At 50.2% G+C, this 14,419-nt stretch overlaps 1 protein-coding gene across 1 annotated transcript in view; it reads left to right on the top strand.

Moving 5' to 3' along the window:
- Window positions 1-14,419, top strand: part of CUNH12orf56 (chromosome unknown C12orf56 homolog) — a 72,101-nt gene that overhangs the window by 18,183 nt on the left and 39,499 nt on the right. The window contains exon 3 of the mRNA XM_008056270.2: window positions 4,591-4,663. Coding sequence (XP_008054461.2) covers window positions 4,591-4,663 — 73 coding nt within the window. The remainder of the gene's footprint in view (window positions 1-4,590; window positions 4,664-14,419) is intronic.

Below are 14,419 nucleotides of genomic sequence, written 5' to 3'. Positions count from 1 at the left end.
GCAGGCGGGCTCAGGCAATCCACTCACCTCAGCCTCCCAAAGGTGCGGGATTACAGGCTGAGCCACCGAGCCCGGCTTATATTTATTATCTATCTGTAACTATGTTTATATTAATTTTTATATAGATACAGATAGATCATGAACCTTTTATGGCATCTCTCCCTATAATTTGGAGTTGGTGAAGGGCAGAGAAAAATAGCATTTGGATTTGACCAAGCTCAGGCTGGAGTCCTGGCTCTCACATTTCCTGGCAGTACGACCCTCTGCAAGTCACTGAATCTTTGTGATCCTGTCTCCTCATCTCCTCTGCTAGCTTCACAGAGCTGTTGAAACATGAAGTCATGTGGGCAGGGATGGGCACTGGGCTGGGTGACTTAATAGACTCAGCCACGAAGATCGCATCTTGAGCTCAGAAGCAGGAGAGAAGGACAAAGGTCCGAGGAGGTTGCTGGACAGGTGCTTCTCTTGTGGCCACCAACCAGTGTGGCTGGCCCTGTCTGTCTCAGCCCACTCACTATTCACTGGACTTCACTGCAAGTCAGACTCAGAGTCCCATGGAATGTTGAGTGGCTGCAAAGTGAAGATGATCGTGTGACACTGACACTTTCATGGGCACATACCTTCCCACACCGGCTCACTGTGGCATGGAGACTTTTGTAGATGCTGTTGTAATTAGCAGGCTTATTAAATCCCTGGCTACTCGCCACGTCTCTTGTCACCCTCATTAGGATAGCGAACCGGTGTTGGTTGCCTTAAACGCATATTAATCCTTGGCCACAGGCATAATTATTCTTGACTGTTTTTGTTCCCCAGTGTGTACAGGAAGATGAAAACACAAGAAAAAAGTGTTGTAGAACAGGTAGGAGTTTTATGAAATTAATTTACCTGGAGACTTGCGGGTGATGTTAAAACAGTGAGAGGTTTATCTTCTGCTCATGTGCAGGGCTCCACATAGAATTCTACCTGGCCCGCCTGCTTGCTACTTCCATCCCCTGACACTTTTGTGCAGGACTTTTGAAAACACAAAACTGCCCGTGGCTCATGCCTGTAATCCAGCACTTTGGGAGGCCAAGGCAGGAGGATCGCTTGAAGCCAAAAGTTTCAGACCAGCTTGGCAATGTAGCAAGACCTAGTCTCTACAAAAAAAGAAAAGAAGATAACAGAAAACTGCCCCTTCACAGAGAGCCATAGCACACATGACAGGATAAAAAATGCTCCCTTTTCCAGCACACCAACAGTGATGTGCTCTGTATTTTGCTTTCTTCCAAGCTGCTTGTTCCCTGGGCTAGGTGTTGCTGTTGTCACAGGATTCCAGTGACTCATTCGAGAGCCATTCGGTAACACATGGTCCTGAAGCAGGAGAGAGGTCCCAGCCTGTCTGACCATCTCTTTGACACTTGTCATTATTGGAATCTTTCATGTTAATGATGGTGGTGTCTGCCTAGAGAAGCAGCATACGTTGACTGCTGAGCATTTAAACACAGACATTGTTAGGACTCGTGCGAAACCCCTTGGGCGAGAGCTTAGGGAATATTTTTATTGTGTGGCAAAGGATCCCATGTTCAGCGGCATCGTCTGAACAAAGGAAGCTCAAAACTGTAGATCATCTCTCATACAAATACTTAGTAAAACACGGTAGTAAAAACACTTACATCATCCTTTTATTTTTTATTTTTTTTGAGTTGGGTTCTCACTCTGTCGCCCAGACTGGAGTACAGTGGCCGCGCCCGGCCACTGCAGCCTCAACCTGCTGGGTTCCGGCAATCCTTCCGCCTCAGCCTTCCAAGTAGCTGGAACCACAGGTGTGCGCTACCATGCCCAGCTAATTTTTGATTTATTGTAGAGATGAGGTCTCGCCAAGTTGCCCAGGTGGGTCTCGAACCCGCGGGCTCAGGCAGTCCACTTACCTCAGCCTCCCAAAGGTGTGGGATTACAGGCTGAGCCACTGAGCCCGGCTACATCATCCTTTTAACAGGATTCCTCAGTAGGCTCAACTTTTCTGTATGTGCTCTGTATTTTCTGTCCTTACACGGGCCCCATTAGCACTTTGAATTGTACGGTTTACATTGGGATGAGAGAGGATGGTTAGTGAACTTGAAGTGAAGCTGCTCATGGAACAGAGTGGTGTTGGTGAGCTGTATGAGCTGGACGACTTGGGTCAATAACCGTTCGGTTTCAGGTGCAGCCAGTAGGACTCTGCCCTGATGGAGTGTGCTGTGTCTTGTTTAATGACGTCGTGGCACCTGCAGCCACTGAGTGCTTGGAATAGGGCGAGTGCTACTGAGTAACTAGATTTTAATTTAATTTAAATGTTAATATTCCATTACTAGTGGTTTCGCATATTCACTGCAATTCTAAAATACCAGAAAAGACCTCAAAGGCTTTAGTGGTGTGTTTTGAAAGATTGGTGTAGGTAAAACAGACTAATCCCCAAATCAGAATGAAACACAATTTAGTGAAAGGTAAGCTGAACCAAGGCAAATATATATACCTATAAATGTATACATGTATTTATGTATTCTTACACACACACACACACAGTTGGCCCTCCATACCTCTGAGTTCCATATTGGTGAATCCAACCAACCAGGGGTCAAATGCATTTGGAAAAAAATTTGTGTCTGAGCCGGACATGTATAGTCATTCTTTTTTTTCTTGTCACTATTCCCTAAACAATACAGGGCTTTTATATCAGTCCCTAGGAGTGACTGTGATGACTGGGGTCCTAAAGGTTCCTAGCTTGCAAACAGAAAAAAAACGGGTCCTGCCTCTCCTAATGCCAAGGGGAATTGATGGGAAGATCCTAGAGTCCCTTAGGGAATGTGGAGGGAGAAGACAAGAAGAGAAGAACCAATTCGTGAAAGGCCGGACACGAGGGGTCTGATTCGGGGCCCAGCAGAGCAACCCGTGGGGCTGGTCTCGAACCCCTGGGCTCAGGCAATCCTCTAGTCTTGGCCTCCCAAAGGGCTGGGATTCCAGGCATGAGCCACTGTGCCGGCCAGCATGTGCATCTTGAAGGGACACACACGGGGAGACTGTAGCGACCACGACAATCTGAGTCCAATGCCTTCTGCAGCTGCAGGCCCCAGGAATGCTTTCTTTCGTGAGGCTTCTACCTCACCTCACAGCCCCAGGTGGTATCTGATGGCGCCAAGCCATGCTGGATGTCCCGCGGGCTGTGCCGACCTCCTCTCCCTAGATGAGAGCAGGCATGATGACCTGTGCCCCCATGTCTCTCTACACCCACCCAGCGTCCCCCTTGGCCCTCCAAGGTGAGAGAGTTCTTTCTCCCAAACAGGGCGTGCTTTGGACTCCTCTTAGACATTCAGAAGGAAAGGAGGAGAGCTGCCTGAGCAGCTCAACAGGGAGTGGGTCAAACTCAGCAGAGTATGCTACAGTTCTGTATTCGTTTTAGGAAGGAAAATAAGGCTCACGCCTGTCCTCCCAGCACTTTGGGAGGCTGAGGTGGGAAAACTGCCTGGGCAACAGTGAGACCTCATCCCTACAAAAAATTAAATAATTAGCTGGGCGTAATGGTGGTGTCTGCACTTCCAGCTAATTGGGAGGCTGAGGCAAGAGGATCACTGGAGCCCGGGAGGTCAAGGCTGCTGTGATCTATAATCACACTGTTGAAAGAGCGAACCAGAGGAAGGGAGCATGTGCATGCCAGGGGACTCTTCCAAAAGGCATTCTGTGTGGGGGCAAGGCTTTTTGTTCTTGTCCCCACCCCTTTGCTCTGTGGGTGGCCTGTGCATCCTTGACCCGAGCTCTGCTTCTGTGGGGATGGGAGCTCTGGCAGGCAGCCCTGAGTTCCGATTGGAGGTTCGAATGTGTCACTAATACTCACATCTTGCAGTAGCTTTTGCACGTGTTCATGAGATACTACTATTATTTATTTATTTATTTATTTATTTTGAGTTGGATTCTCACTCTGTCGCCCAGACTGGAGTACAGTGGCTGCTCCCGGCCACCACAACCTCGACCTGCTGGGCTCCGGCGATCCTTCCGCCTCAGCCTTCCAAGCAGCCGGAATTACAGGCATGCGCTACCATGCCCAGCTGATTTTTTGATTTATTGTAGAGATGAGGTCTCGCCGCCCAGGCGGGTCTGGAACCCGTGGGCTCAGGCAATCATTATTAGTTACTCCCCAAAGAAACAAAGAAACTACACTCACAGACCCGGGAGGGTAGGACAGTTGCCTGATGTGACATCTGGCCCTTGGATTTTTGCTTCTAGTCAGGCTGATGTGTTTGCCATGCTGGCTCTGCACGACGGCTGTCATTTGGATGCACATCGTCTATTTCACTCAAAGTTACTGTCTTCATCTCTGCAAGTTAAGACTGAAGCCAGAGCAACAAAGCAGCTTGTGGCATTCACGCAGGCGACTGCTGCAAGGCCCTGGGCTCGAGCACATGCTGGGGTGTCACAGCCACAGTTCCCTGTGCCCTGTCCTGCCGTCGGCTGATAACGTTGCCTTGCAAGCTTTTGCAAGCATTTGTGAACAGTCACCATGTCAGTACATGTGATGAGGTTTTCTTCATAAACTCAATCAAATCATTTAATTAATGGCCAGGTATCTTTACTTTTCAGTCAAAGAAGAGAATAATGGCCCTGTCTTTTGGAGATGCAAAGATCCTAGAAGACTGAAGGAATCCTCTCTCAGGTGAGATGGTTGGGGTGTGTTTTTAATTTGCTCACCCAGACCTGTTTTACACTGCAAGCACTTTTCTTTTCCTTCTTTTTAATTTTTATTTATTTTTTTTAGAGATAGTGTCTCACTATGTTGCCCAGGCTGGTTCCAAACTCCTGGCCTCAAGCAGTCCTCTTGCCTTAGTCTCCCAAAGTGCATGAGCCACCATGCCCAGCCATGCAACTTCTTATTTTTTCAGTGCTTTTTTCTGCTCATGGCTCTGGACTGTGTTCTGTGAAACTCGTAGTTGGGACAATGAAGAAAGTATTCCGAGACAGCTTTCACCTCAGTTGAAATCCGGTGGGCGAAATAGTAAAGTATAACTTTCCTCATTTCCACTGAGTATGTAGATGTCACCTACAGACGCACAGTGGATTAAATTGGAATTCAAAGCACCTGCTGAGCTCCAAGTCCATCGGGCACCGTGCCAGGTCCCACAGTGAATGCAAAGGTACCCAGGGCTTGGACCTCTGCTGGAAGGGTTGACTCTGTCCAGGACGTGCAGCACAAATGAAGGCAGTTCCAGCACTTGTGCTGAGTGTCCTGAGGAGTCTGAGAAATCTGTCAGAGGTGAAGAGGGGAAGGCTGCATTCAGTTGCGAGAGAAGCCAAGATGCCAACACCAGCTGGTCATGGAAGCGTGCATGCTGGAGATGGGACATCCAGGGAGGGGCAGATGGAGCATGGATGGGAACAGAGCAGCCCAGTTTCACTTAGACATAGAACCTGGGTGTGAGATCGGCCTGCACTTTGGAGGGTCTTTCCCGCCCAAATGGAGACTTCACACTTCATTACAGAGGGTGTGAGAAAGTGGTTGATGGCTTTGACCCAGAGAATGGTATGACAAAAACTGTTATGCAGAAAAAGATCTGATGATTATGCTTCAAGTGGATTGAGGTGAGAGATAACAAAGGTAGGTGGGAAGTCATGAGAATCTGAATGTGGCTCATGGTGGCAAGAATAAAGATGGCTGGGCATAGTGGCTCATATCTGCAGTCCCAGAGCTTTGGGAGGCCGAGGTGGGAGGATCACTTGAGGCCAGGAGAGTGAGACCAGCCTGGGCAACACAGGAAGACCCCACTTCTGCAAAAAAAAAAGAAAAAAGAAAATTAGCTTACGTGGTGGAACGCACCTGTAGTCCCAGCTGCTTGGGAGGCTGAGTTAGAAGGCTCACTTGAGCCCAGGAGGTCGGGGCTACACAGTGAGCTATGATCACACCACTGAACTCCAGCCTGGGTAATGGAAGGGAGAGATGGAAAGGGAAGCCACTCTGGTCTTATGCTAGGACTACTGAATGGCGACACCTTTCAAAGAAATAGGAATATCTGAGGGATCGAGCCCCAGAACGACTTAGACAGGCTAAGCTTGAGGTCCTAGTGGGCTTCGTCTGGTGGAGAAGTTTGTCTGGCAGTTGAAGTTTCCGTCTGGAAGGGGGAGAGCATCTGGGTGTGGATTCAAAAGGCGTGCTCTGTGCTGTGTAACTGGAATGATATTGCCAAGCGCTGTCAGCTGCAGACACAGGGAGGAGGAGGTGCCTGCCTCAGGGCCCTCCAGGCGTGGAAGGCAAGTGTGAGCAGCTGAGACAATCATGGCAGGGGAAAAACCCCAGGGAAGGAAAGCAGCAGAGTGCCATGGGAGAGGAGTGAACCCCTGGGGAAGAGTGAGCCCCTAGCTGGGGGCTCAGAAGCCCCCAGTGTTCCCGCTGTGGGTGAGGCTGGGGGCGGGTCCCTTCACTGGCCTGCCTGCTCTCAGGTTGAGCCTGGGTCCCACGAGTCTCTTCCAAACCCACCTTTCACTGTTGTGACTCTCTTTCTCTCTCTCACACACACAAATTTGGCTTAGGAAATTTTTTGAGTTGGGGTCTCACTCTGCCACCTGGGGCTGGAGTGCAGTGGCATAATTGCAGCTCACTGCAGCCTTGACCTGCTGGGCTCAGGTGATCCTTCCACCTCAGCCTCCCAAGTAGCTAGGACTATAGGCATGTGCCACCGTGTCTGGCTAATTTTTTGATTTTTTTTTTTTTAAGACAAAGTCTCACTCTGTTGCCCAGGCTGGTCTCGAACTCCTGAGCTTAAGCGATCCTCCTGCCTCGGCTTCCTAAAGTGCTGGGATTACAGTTATGAGCCACCCCACCTGGCCGAAAGTTTCTTTCCCCTGCTGGGAACACATTACCAACTTGCTTTGTAGAATTTTAACCTTACAGCTAATTATTCTGGACAAGAAAATTAGTGGAAAGTTGACCACAGTAACTGTGATTTTGTTAAAGGAGCTTAAACTAGAGTTTAAAGAGTTAGCTGTAAAAATGGCCTCTGTTCTGTCAAGAGTGCTCAAGGCTTTAAGGTTCTGATTTTCTTTGAAGCTAGAACATCAGAACAGCCTACTGGTTAAGACAGAGGTGGCTAATACATGTTCTATTTGACACTGTAGACCAAGCAAAATGCATACCGAGACCCTGTTCTTTTTTTTTCTTTTTCGAGTTGGAGTCTCACTCTGTCTCCCAGGCTGGAGTGCAGTGGCATGCTCACAGCCGCCCCAGCGTCAATCTGCTGGGCTCCAGCGATCCTTCCGCCTCAGCCTTCCAAGTAGCTGGAACTACAGGCGCACACTACCACGTCCAGCTAATTTTTTGATTTATTGTAGAGATGAGGTCTCGCCAAGTTGCCCAGGCGGGTCTCGAACCCCTGGACTCAGGCAGTCCTCTCGCCTCCGCCTCCCAAAGTGCTGGGATGACAAGGCAGAGCCACCGCACCCGGCCCTGAGACCCTATTCTAATGCTGGTGTTGGGCAGGGACGGCAGCCTGTGTCGCGGAATTTTCCCTTCCAGGTTGCACAGAGGCGCCACTGGCATCTTGTGTGGCATCATTCGTGGTCAACAGAGTGGTCCTCACCTGTGACCCGTGGGCTTCCCTGACTCTCGTCCACCAAATGCCAGTTATGTTCCCGACGTATTGTGGCAGCCAAGAAGCACCACCACGCGTCCTCATGAACCGCCCTGCCAGTTCCCGCCCTCAACACACTGTCAAATGGTCAAGTTCGGCCCCGTTTCCCTCATTCTATGTCCTTGCTGCCTTCTCCCGGCTGTCCTCGCTCTAGCCCTCCCTCCTGTCTTAGTCCATTTTCGTGGCACATAACAGAGGACCTGAAACGGGGTCATGCCTGAGGAAAAGGGGTGCACTTCTCCCAGCTATGGAGTCTGGGAAGTCCGAGGTTGAGGGGCTGCAACGGATATGGCCTTCTTACCGGTGGGGACTCGCTGCAGAGCTGTCCAGGACCTTCCACCGCGCTGCCTCAGGCCTCTCTTCCTCTCACCACTCCCACACCAGTCCCCGGAGTGACCCTTTCCGGAGGACACAGCCCTCATGACTCCGTCACCTTGCCAAAGTCCGCCTTTAAATACCCTTGCACTGGGGATTCAATTTCAACATGAGCTTTGGAAGGGGCCGATATTCAGACTAGAGCACCCAGCAAGCATCCTTGCTCTCCCTGTACAAGTCTGTGCTTGGGTTTTTATTGACACCACAGTGTAATAATGTAATAATACAGATTTTAAATGGAGACCCCTTTGGTGGAATTTCCACTTTAGCAGGCCCATAACCAGCAGCTCCAGGAGAAAAACTCGTGAATAGGGTTTTGTGTTAGCAGCTTTGATAAGATACAGCTGACATGCACCAATCTGTATACATGCATTTTATTATATGTATTATATATATATATGTACACACACCCACACACCCTTGAGACCACCGCCACCATCAGCATAGATCACTCCCTCCCCATGCTATGGGCTGAGCCTTTTTCCAGGGGGTTCACTGGGCCAGCCACCAAGGCCTCACGGTGATCACGTCCCAGCTCTCAGGGAAGAGAGCTTTGACTGTCTTTTATTGCCTCATGTCTAGTGTCTTGGAAGCTATTTTTTGCATTTATTTTGTCCAATCTTTGCTTTGTTTTTTGTTTTTCAGTTGGGAAGGTATATCTGGGAACCTCTGTCTCCATCTCAGCTAGACTCCATCTCAGCTAGAAGCAGCAGAAAGCTAGGAGGGTTTTCAGCATGCACCCGTGTAGGAGGAAGAGGGTTTGGGTTGGCGTCAGATCCTTCCTGGAGCCAGTGATTGTTCTGGAATTTCTGTCAAGGAGGATCTTGGGTAGCACTGTGGGAGACTAGGGGACTCATTTACTTAGACTGTATGCTTAGGTGAAGGGCCTTGAAGCTCTTCTCCTTGGTTGGTACAAATACACTGGCTTTTATTTTTGAGTTGGGGTCTCACTCTGTCATTCAGACTGAAGAGCAGTGGCATGATCATGGCTTACCACAGCCTTGACCTCCTGGGCTCAGGTGATCTTTCTGTCTTAGTCTCCCAAGTAGCTGGGACTACAGGTACTCACCATCAAGCTTGGCTAATTTATTATTATAATTATAATTATATTTTTATTATTATTTGTAGAGACAAGATCTCCTTGTGTTGCCCAGGCTGGTTTTGAACTCCTGAGCTCACACTATCCTCCTGCCTCATTCTCCCAAAATGCTGGGATTATAGGTGAGAGCCATCACACCTGGCCACAAGTACAGTTTGTTTTTTTTTTTTGCTTTGTTTTTGAGTTGGAATCTCACTCTGTCACCCAGGCTGATGGGCAGTGACATGCTCCTGGCCATCGTAGCCTCGACCTGCTGGGCTCAGGGGATCCTTCTGCCTCAGCCTTTCAAGTAGCTGGAACTACAGGCGCACGCTACCACACCCGGCTAATTTTTTGATTTATTGTAGAGATGAGGTCTCACCAAGTTGTTTAGGTGGGTCTCGAACCCCTGGACTCCGGCAATCCTCTGCCTCTGCCTCCCAAAGTGCTGGGATTACAGGCATGAGCCACCATACTCAGCTAGAAACCGTTTTGAATGAAGTACACATCCCAAACAGCTAATTAGAACTACCAATTGAACCGAGATCTCACTTTTCCACGCACTCCTGCTGTCTCCAGTTATATTGGCTGTGGGCTTAAATTTGCTTGTTGGTAAACCAGAATCTGGGACACCTTTGCCGCTTCCTACTGTGATGGTGCTGCTTTGCGATTAGTCTACACTCTTGTATTATTGTTATTTTTTGAATCAGGGTTTTCCTCTGTCAGGCTGGAGTACAGGGGCACATGCATGGCCACCGCAGCCTTAACCTACTGGGTTCAGGTGATCCTTCCGCCTCAGTCTTCCAAATAGCTGGAACTACAGGCATGCGCCACCATGCCTGGCTAATTTTTTGATTTATTGTAGGGATGATGTCTCACCAAGTTGCCTGGGCTGGTCTTGAACCTCTGGGCTTAGGCAATCCTCTTGCCTCAGCTTCCCAAAGTGCTGGGATGACAGGTGTGAGCCACCGCACCCAGCTACTCTACACTCTTAACACATGCCAATGGGACCATGTGGGGAGCTAGCCTAGATCTTCTGGGATGCGGAAATAAAACTGACCTGGGATAGTGGCAGCACTCTGTAAATCCACGTGTTTGTCCAGCATTCGACTCACTCAAGGGCGCATGGAGAATAGTGAGCCCTTGGCTTTGGGGGTGGGCTCGGCAGCTGCTTTTGGTGGCTGCCTAGAGGCTTCTGTGGCAGCTGCCAAGGTTTGGAGTCACTGACCTTGGCACTCTGCGATGACGCCAGTCTTCTCCTGGACCACACGGACTCCCGAGTTCATCCCTGATGCCTCAAGTCCTCTGTGTCTCGACTGCCACTAACCCGGTACAAGCCACCACCAGCTTTGTCCCGAGACCAACAGGCTCGTGTCCCCGCAGTGCATTAACAGACCAGAACCGTTACACGGAGGCAGCAGGGAGCCCAGAGAGAAGGGGCTTGGTGATCTCAGGCGCCTCAAGAGGAGATGGGAGGAGACCCTCAAATCCATCTCCCAGAGGGGTCCTGGGTCAGCACTTTCAAGGGGATTATGAAGGGTAACAGGCTGGAATGTTGGGGCCGTTTGATTGATCAGCTGCTTATTGATTGGTTGGGGTAAGGGGAATGAAAGCATCAGCACGTGGAAACGACTTTCTTTGGTGAATCAGCTTTTTAGACCAGCTGGCATCGGCGGAGTCTCTCAGAGCAGCTGGGGTCAGCGGAGTCTCTCAGAGCAGCTGGCATCAGCAGAGACCCTCCGAGCAGCTGGGGTCAGCGAAGTCCCTCAGAGCAGCTGGCGTCAGCGGAGACCCTCAGAGCAGCGTGTGCAGGAGCCGAAGGCGTATCTCAAAGGGCGCAGGTCTCCGGATGCCCCGGCTGCTGTCGCGAGCCGCTGCGGGAGCGCTGACGTGTCGCGGGCGCCGAGATTCTGGCCAGCAGGCCCCAGCAGCTCTGCGTGGCAGGTCGGAGCGCAGGCCGGCCTCCTGGTGGGCGTCGATGTGCGCATGCGTAGCTGCTTTTCCTGGCTGCCCTCCCTTTTGCCAGTCTGTGAGCCCCTCTGACCCCCTCCCTCCGCGGTTCTCGGTACCTCCCCTCCCCCGGATCCATCCTCGGTCCTAAGACCAAGCCATCTTCTCCCAGCGCCCCTTTCTGGCTGAAAACCTCTCCGGGTATTCCACGGGGCGGGAAGCAAAACTTCCCCGTACGTCTGCACGTCCCCGCAAGACCCGGCCTCTGCGCCCCCCCCCCCCCTTTATCTGCGTTCTTCTCCCCCAGCCCGGCGCTGGCTGGAGCACCTGTGTAGGTCCCTCCCTCCCACGAGGCTTTCCACCTGGCCCATGCTTTCTCGTCCTTGAGGTCTGAGCTTACTGTCCCCTCGGAGAGGTCTTGTCTGACCTCCCCGCATTAAGCGTGCCCCCCCCCAGGCACACAGGTCTCCTTTGTCACTGTTCTGTTTATTTCATCACACTCTCATAAGCTGTCATCTTCCCATTCGAGCGTAAGCTCTGTGCACAGGGACCTGGGTATTCTTGCGTGCTGATATATTTCTAGTGTTGGCCCGCTGCCCAGTACCTAGTAGGTGCTTAATATTTGTTGAACGAATAACCGTGTTCTTTTTACATTTTTTTTTTTTTTTTTTGAGTTGGGATCTCACTCTGTCGCCCAGGCTGGAGTGCAGTAGCAGGATCAAAGCTCACTGCAGCCTCGACCTCGTGGCTCAGGCGTGCCTTCTGCTTCAACCTCCCGAGTACCTGGTAGTACAGGCATGCACCACCATGCCTGAATTATTATTTTATTTTTTGTAGAGATGAGGTCTTGCTCTGTTGCCCAGCCTGGTCTCAAACTCCTGGCCTCAAGCGATCCTTCCACTTCAGCCTCCCAAAGTGCTGGGATTACAGGTGTGAGCCACCGTGCTCAGCCTGAATAGTCATGTTCTTTACAACCTAGCCTGGCTTGTGTAATAACGACTTGGGGGGTGTAACTGAAAACCCTGTTTGGATGGAGTTGAGGTACCACCATGGTTGCCCTGAGGGCTGTGACTTACGAGCTTCTGGGAGGAGACTCTGCCTTGTAGCAGGGCACCAAGTAAAATCCCTGATGTGGCCTCTGTGACCTGAAGGATTGAGGGAGAGGCAGTTCCAGGAACAGCTATCCCCACACTCCTGACCAACACTCCTGGTTGCACATTTTGGCACGCTGTCCCCTAAATATTCTAGAACACTCTCAGAGTCTCATTGTTTTCCTCTATTTTAGAAAAATGAAAGAGGCCTCTAATTAATGTTTGCAGCAGTTGTTTTAGGTTACTGTAGCAGTAAGAGCTCTGTTAAAAGTGGCAGAAATCTGGCTTAGGTTAAAAGGGGGACTTGCCTGGCATGACGGGGTCCACTCACGTCACTCAACATTCTTCCAACGTAGACAGATGATAGGTAGAGATCTAGGCGTAGGCATAGCGCTGTCCACTCATCTGCTCATCTCATCTGGCGCGTTCAAGTTGCTGGATTCTGTGCTTGATGTTAGATGTGGAATGGTGAGCAGACTCAGTAAAATTTAGAAACCCAGTTGTGGAACGTGGGAACAGCAAGAATGAAACTGGAATGCAGGCACAGCTGGAGCAGGGGGCTTGTCGCCACAGGACTGTCTCTGTCCCCCTGATGTTTTCGTGTCAGCCATTATTTTCTGTCACCAGATTCCGTGTCCTCCGGCACATTTCACAGCTCCCCCACACCCGCCCCATACAAAGGCTAACTCACACTCTTTCATGTATCGGGTTTTAAAATCCAGCTGGGTATGGTGGCTTATGTCAGTAATCCCAGCACTTTGGGAGGCAGAGGTGGGAGAATTGCTTGAGCCTAGGAGTTTGACACCAGCCTGGGCAACATAGTGAGATATTGTCTCTAGAAAAAATAAAAATAGTGGTGCACACCTGTAGTCCTGGCTACTCAGGAGGCTGAGGCGGGAGGATCACCTGAGTCCAGGAGGTCGAGGCTACAGTGAGCTGTGATTGTGCCACTGCCCTCCAGCCTGGGTGACAGAGTGAGAGAGTGAGACACAGACTCAAAAAATAGTAAGAAATGCTGAAGAAGTTCTCTGATGGCCCAGTTCGACCAAATGACTCACTGCTGGAAAATACCCACCACAACACAGAAACCGGGGTCTTTAAAAGCACGGCGGCTTCTGTGTGCTCTGTGTGTGGAGGGGAGGACAAGAAGGGAACTGGGCCTCCCATTCCATAGTTTTCTCGCACTGTCCTCTCCGTGATTAAACATTTGAGTCAGCGATCTAAAATCTAAAGGAGGCTGGGCATCAGAGGACCAGGATGCTGCCACGTGGAGAGCTTTGAGATATGTCCTGGTGTCAAGTTTTAGGCCTAATGACGAGAAGCCACAGGTCGTGAGAAAGATGCTGTGATCTTGAGATATTGGACTTATGGAAGTATTACTTTTCAAGGTCATGGTAAGCAGTAGGCTTTCGGATACCTCAGAGATAAAAAAGAGACGTGTGAGTTCTGGTCATGCGGTTCAGAGTTTAGGTTTCTCTCTCTTTATTAGTGGTTAGTTCTATGATTCATGAGCCTTTCACAGGAAAAAACACATGTGGGTCTGTTTTTTTTGTTTTTTGTTTTTTTGAGTTGGAGTCTCACTCTGTTGCCCAGACTGGAGTGCATTGGCTGCTCTCGGCCACTGCAGCATTGACCTGCTGGGCTCTGGCGATCCTTCCGCCTCAGCCTTCCAAGTAGCTGGAACTGCAGGCACGTGCTGCCATGCCTGGCTCATTTTTGATTTATTGTAGAGACACGGTCTTGCCAAGTTGCCCAGGTGGTTCTCGAATCCGTGGGCTCAGGCAATCCACTTACCTGGGCCTCCCAGAGTGCTGGGATTACAGGCTGAGTCACCGAGCCTGACCTACACATGGGTCTTTTACCAAAAAGCTGTCGTAGGAGAAGTGTATTGTGGCCTACTTAAGAGTTCCCTAAAGTGGGAAAAAAAAAAAAAAAGATGACCTATTGCCTGAGAACGTGAGAAATGTAGAGGATGACCAAGTCTAGCAATGGAGGCAGAGTCAGATGTCTCTACATTTTTTAAAAATTTGTATTTTATTTTAAAGATGTGGGGTACAATTCAGGATTAGGTATACAAGTGGACGTCATAGAGGTAAAGTTTGGGCCTCCCTTTGGTCCCCACTTTGCCTGGTTTGAGATCAGCTACCCTTGTTGATGTTGTAGCCCCTCCCCCCCAGATTTCTATACATTTGACTGAGTTCACCTTGAAAAATGTGAGAGGTAAAGAAGGAGTGACAAGCATGGCTTTTGGTCCCAGTCTGCTGGGCTCACACCCACGGGGGGGGGCGGGGGGGGGG

This window comes from Carlito syrichta, unplaced genomic scaffold, assembly GCF_000164805.1.
Source record: "Carlito syrichta isolate Samal-C Ts95f unplaced genomic scaffold, Tarsius_syrichta-2.0.1 Scaffold302305, whole genome shotgun sequence".
NCBI lineage: Eukaryota > Metazoa > Chordata > Mammalia > Primates > Tarsiidae > Carlito > Carlito syrichta.
This window is presented reverse-complemented; position numbering and strand designations above follow the sequence as displayed.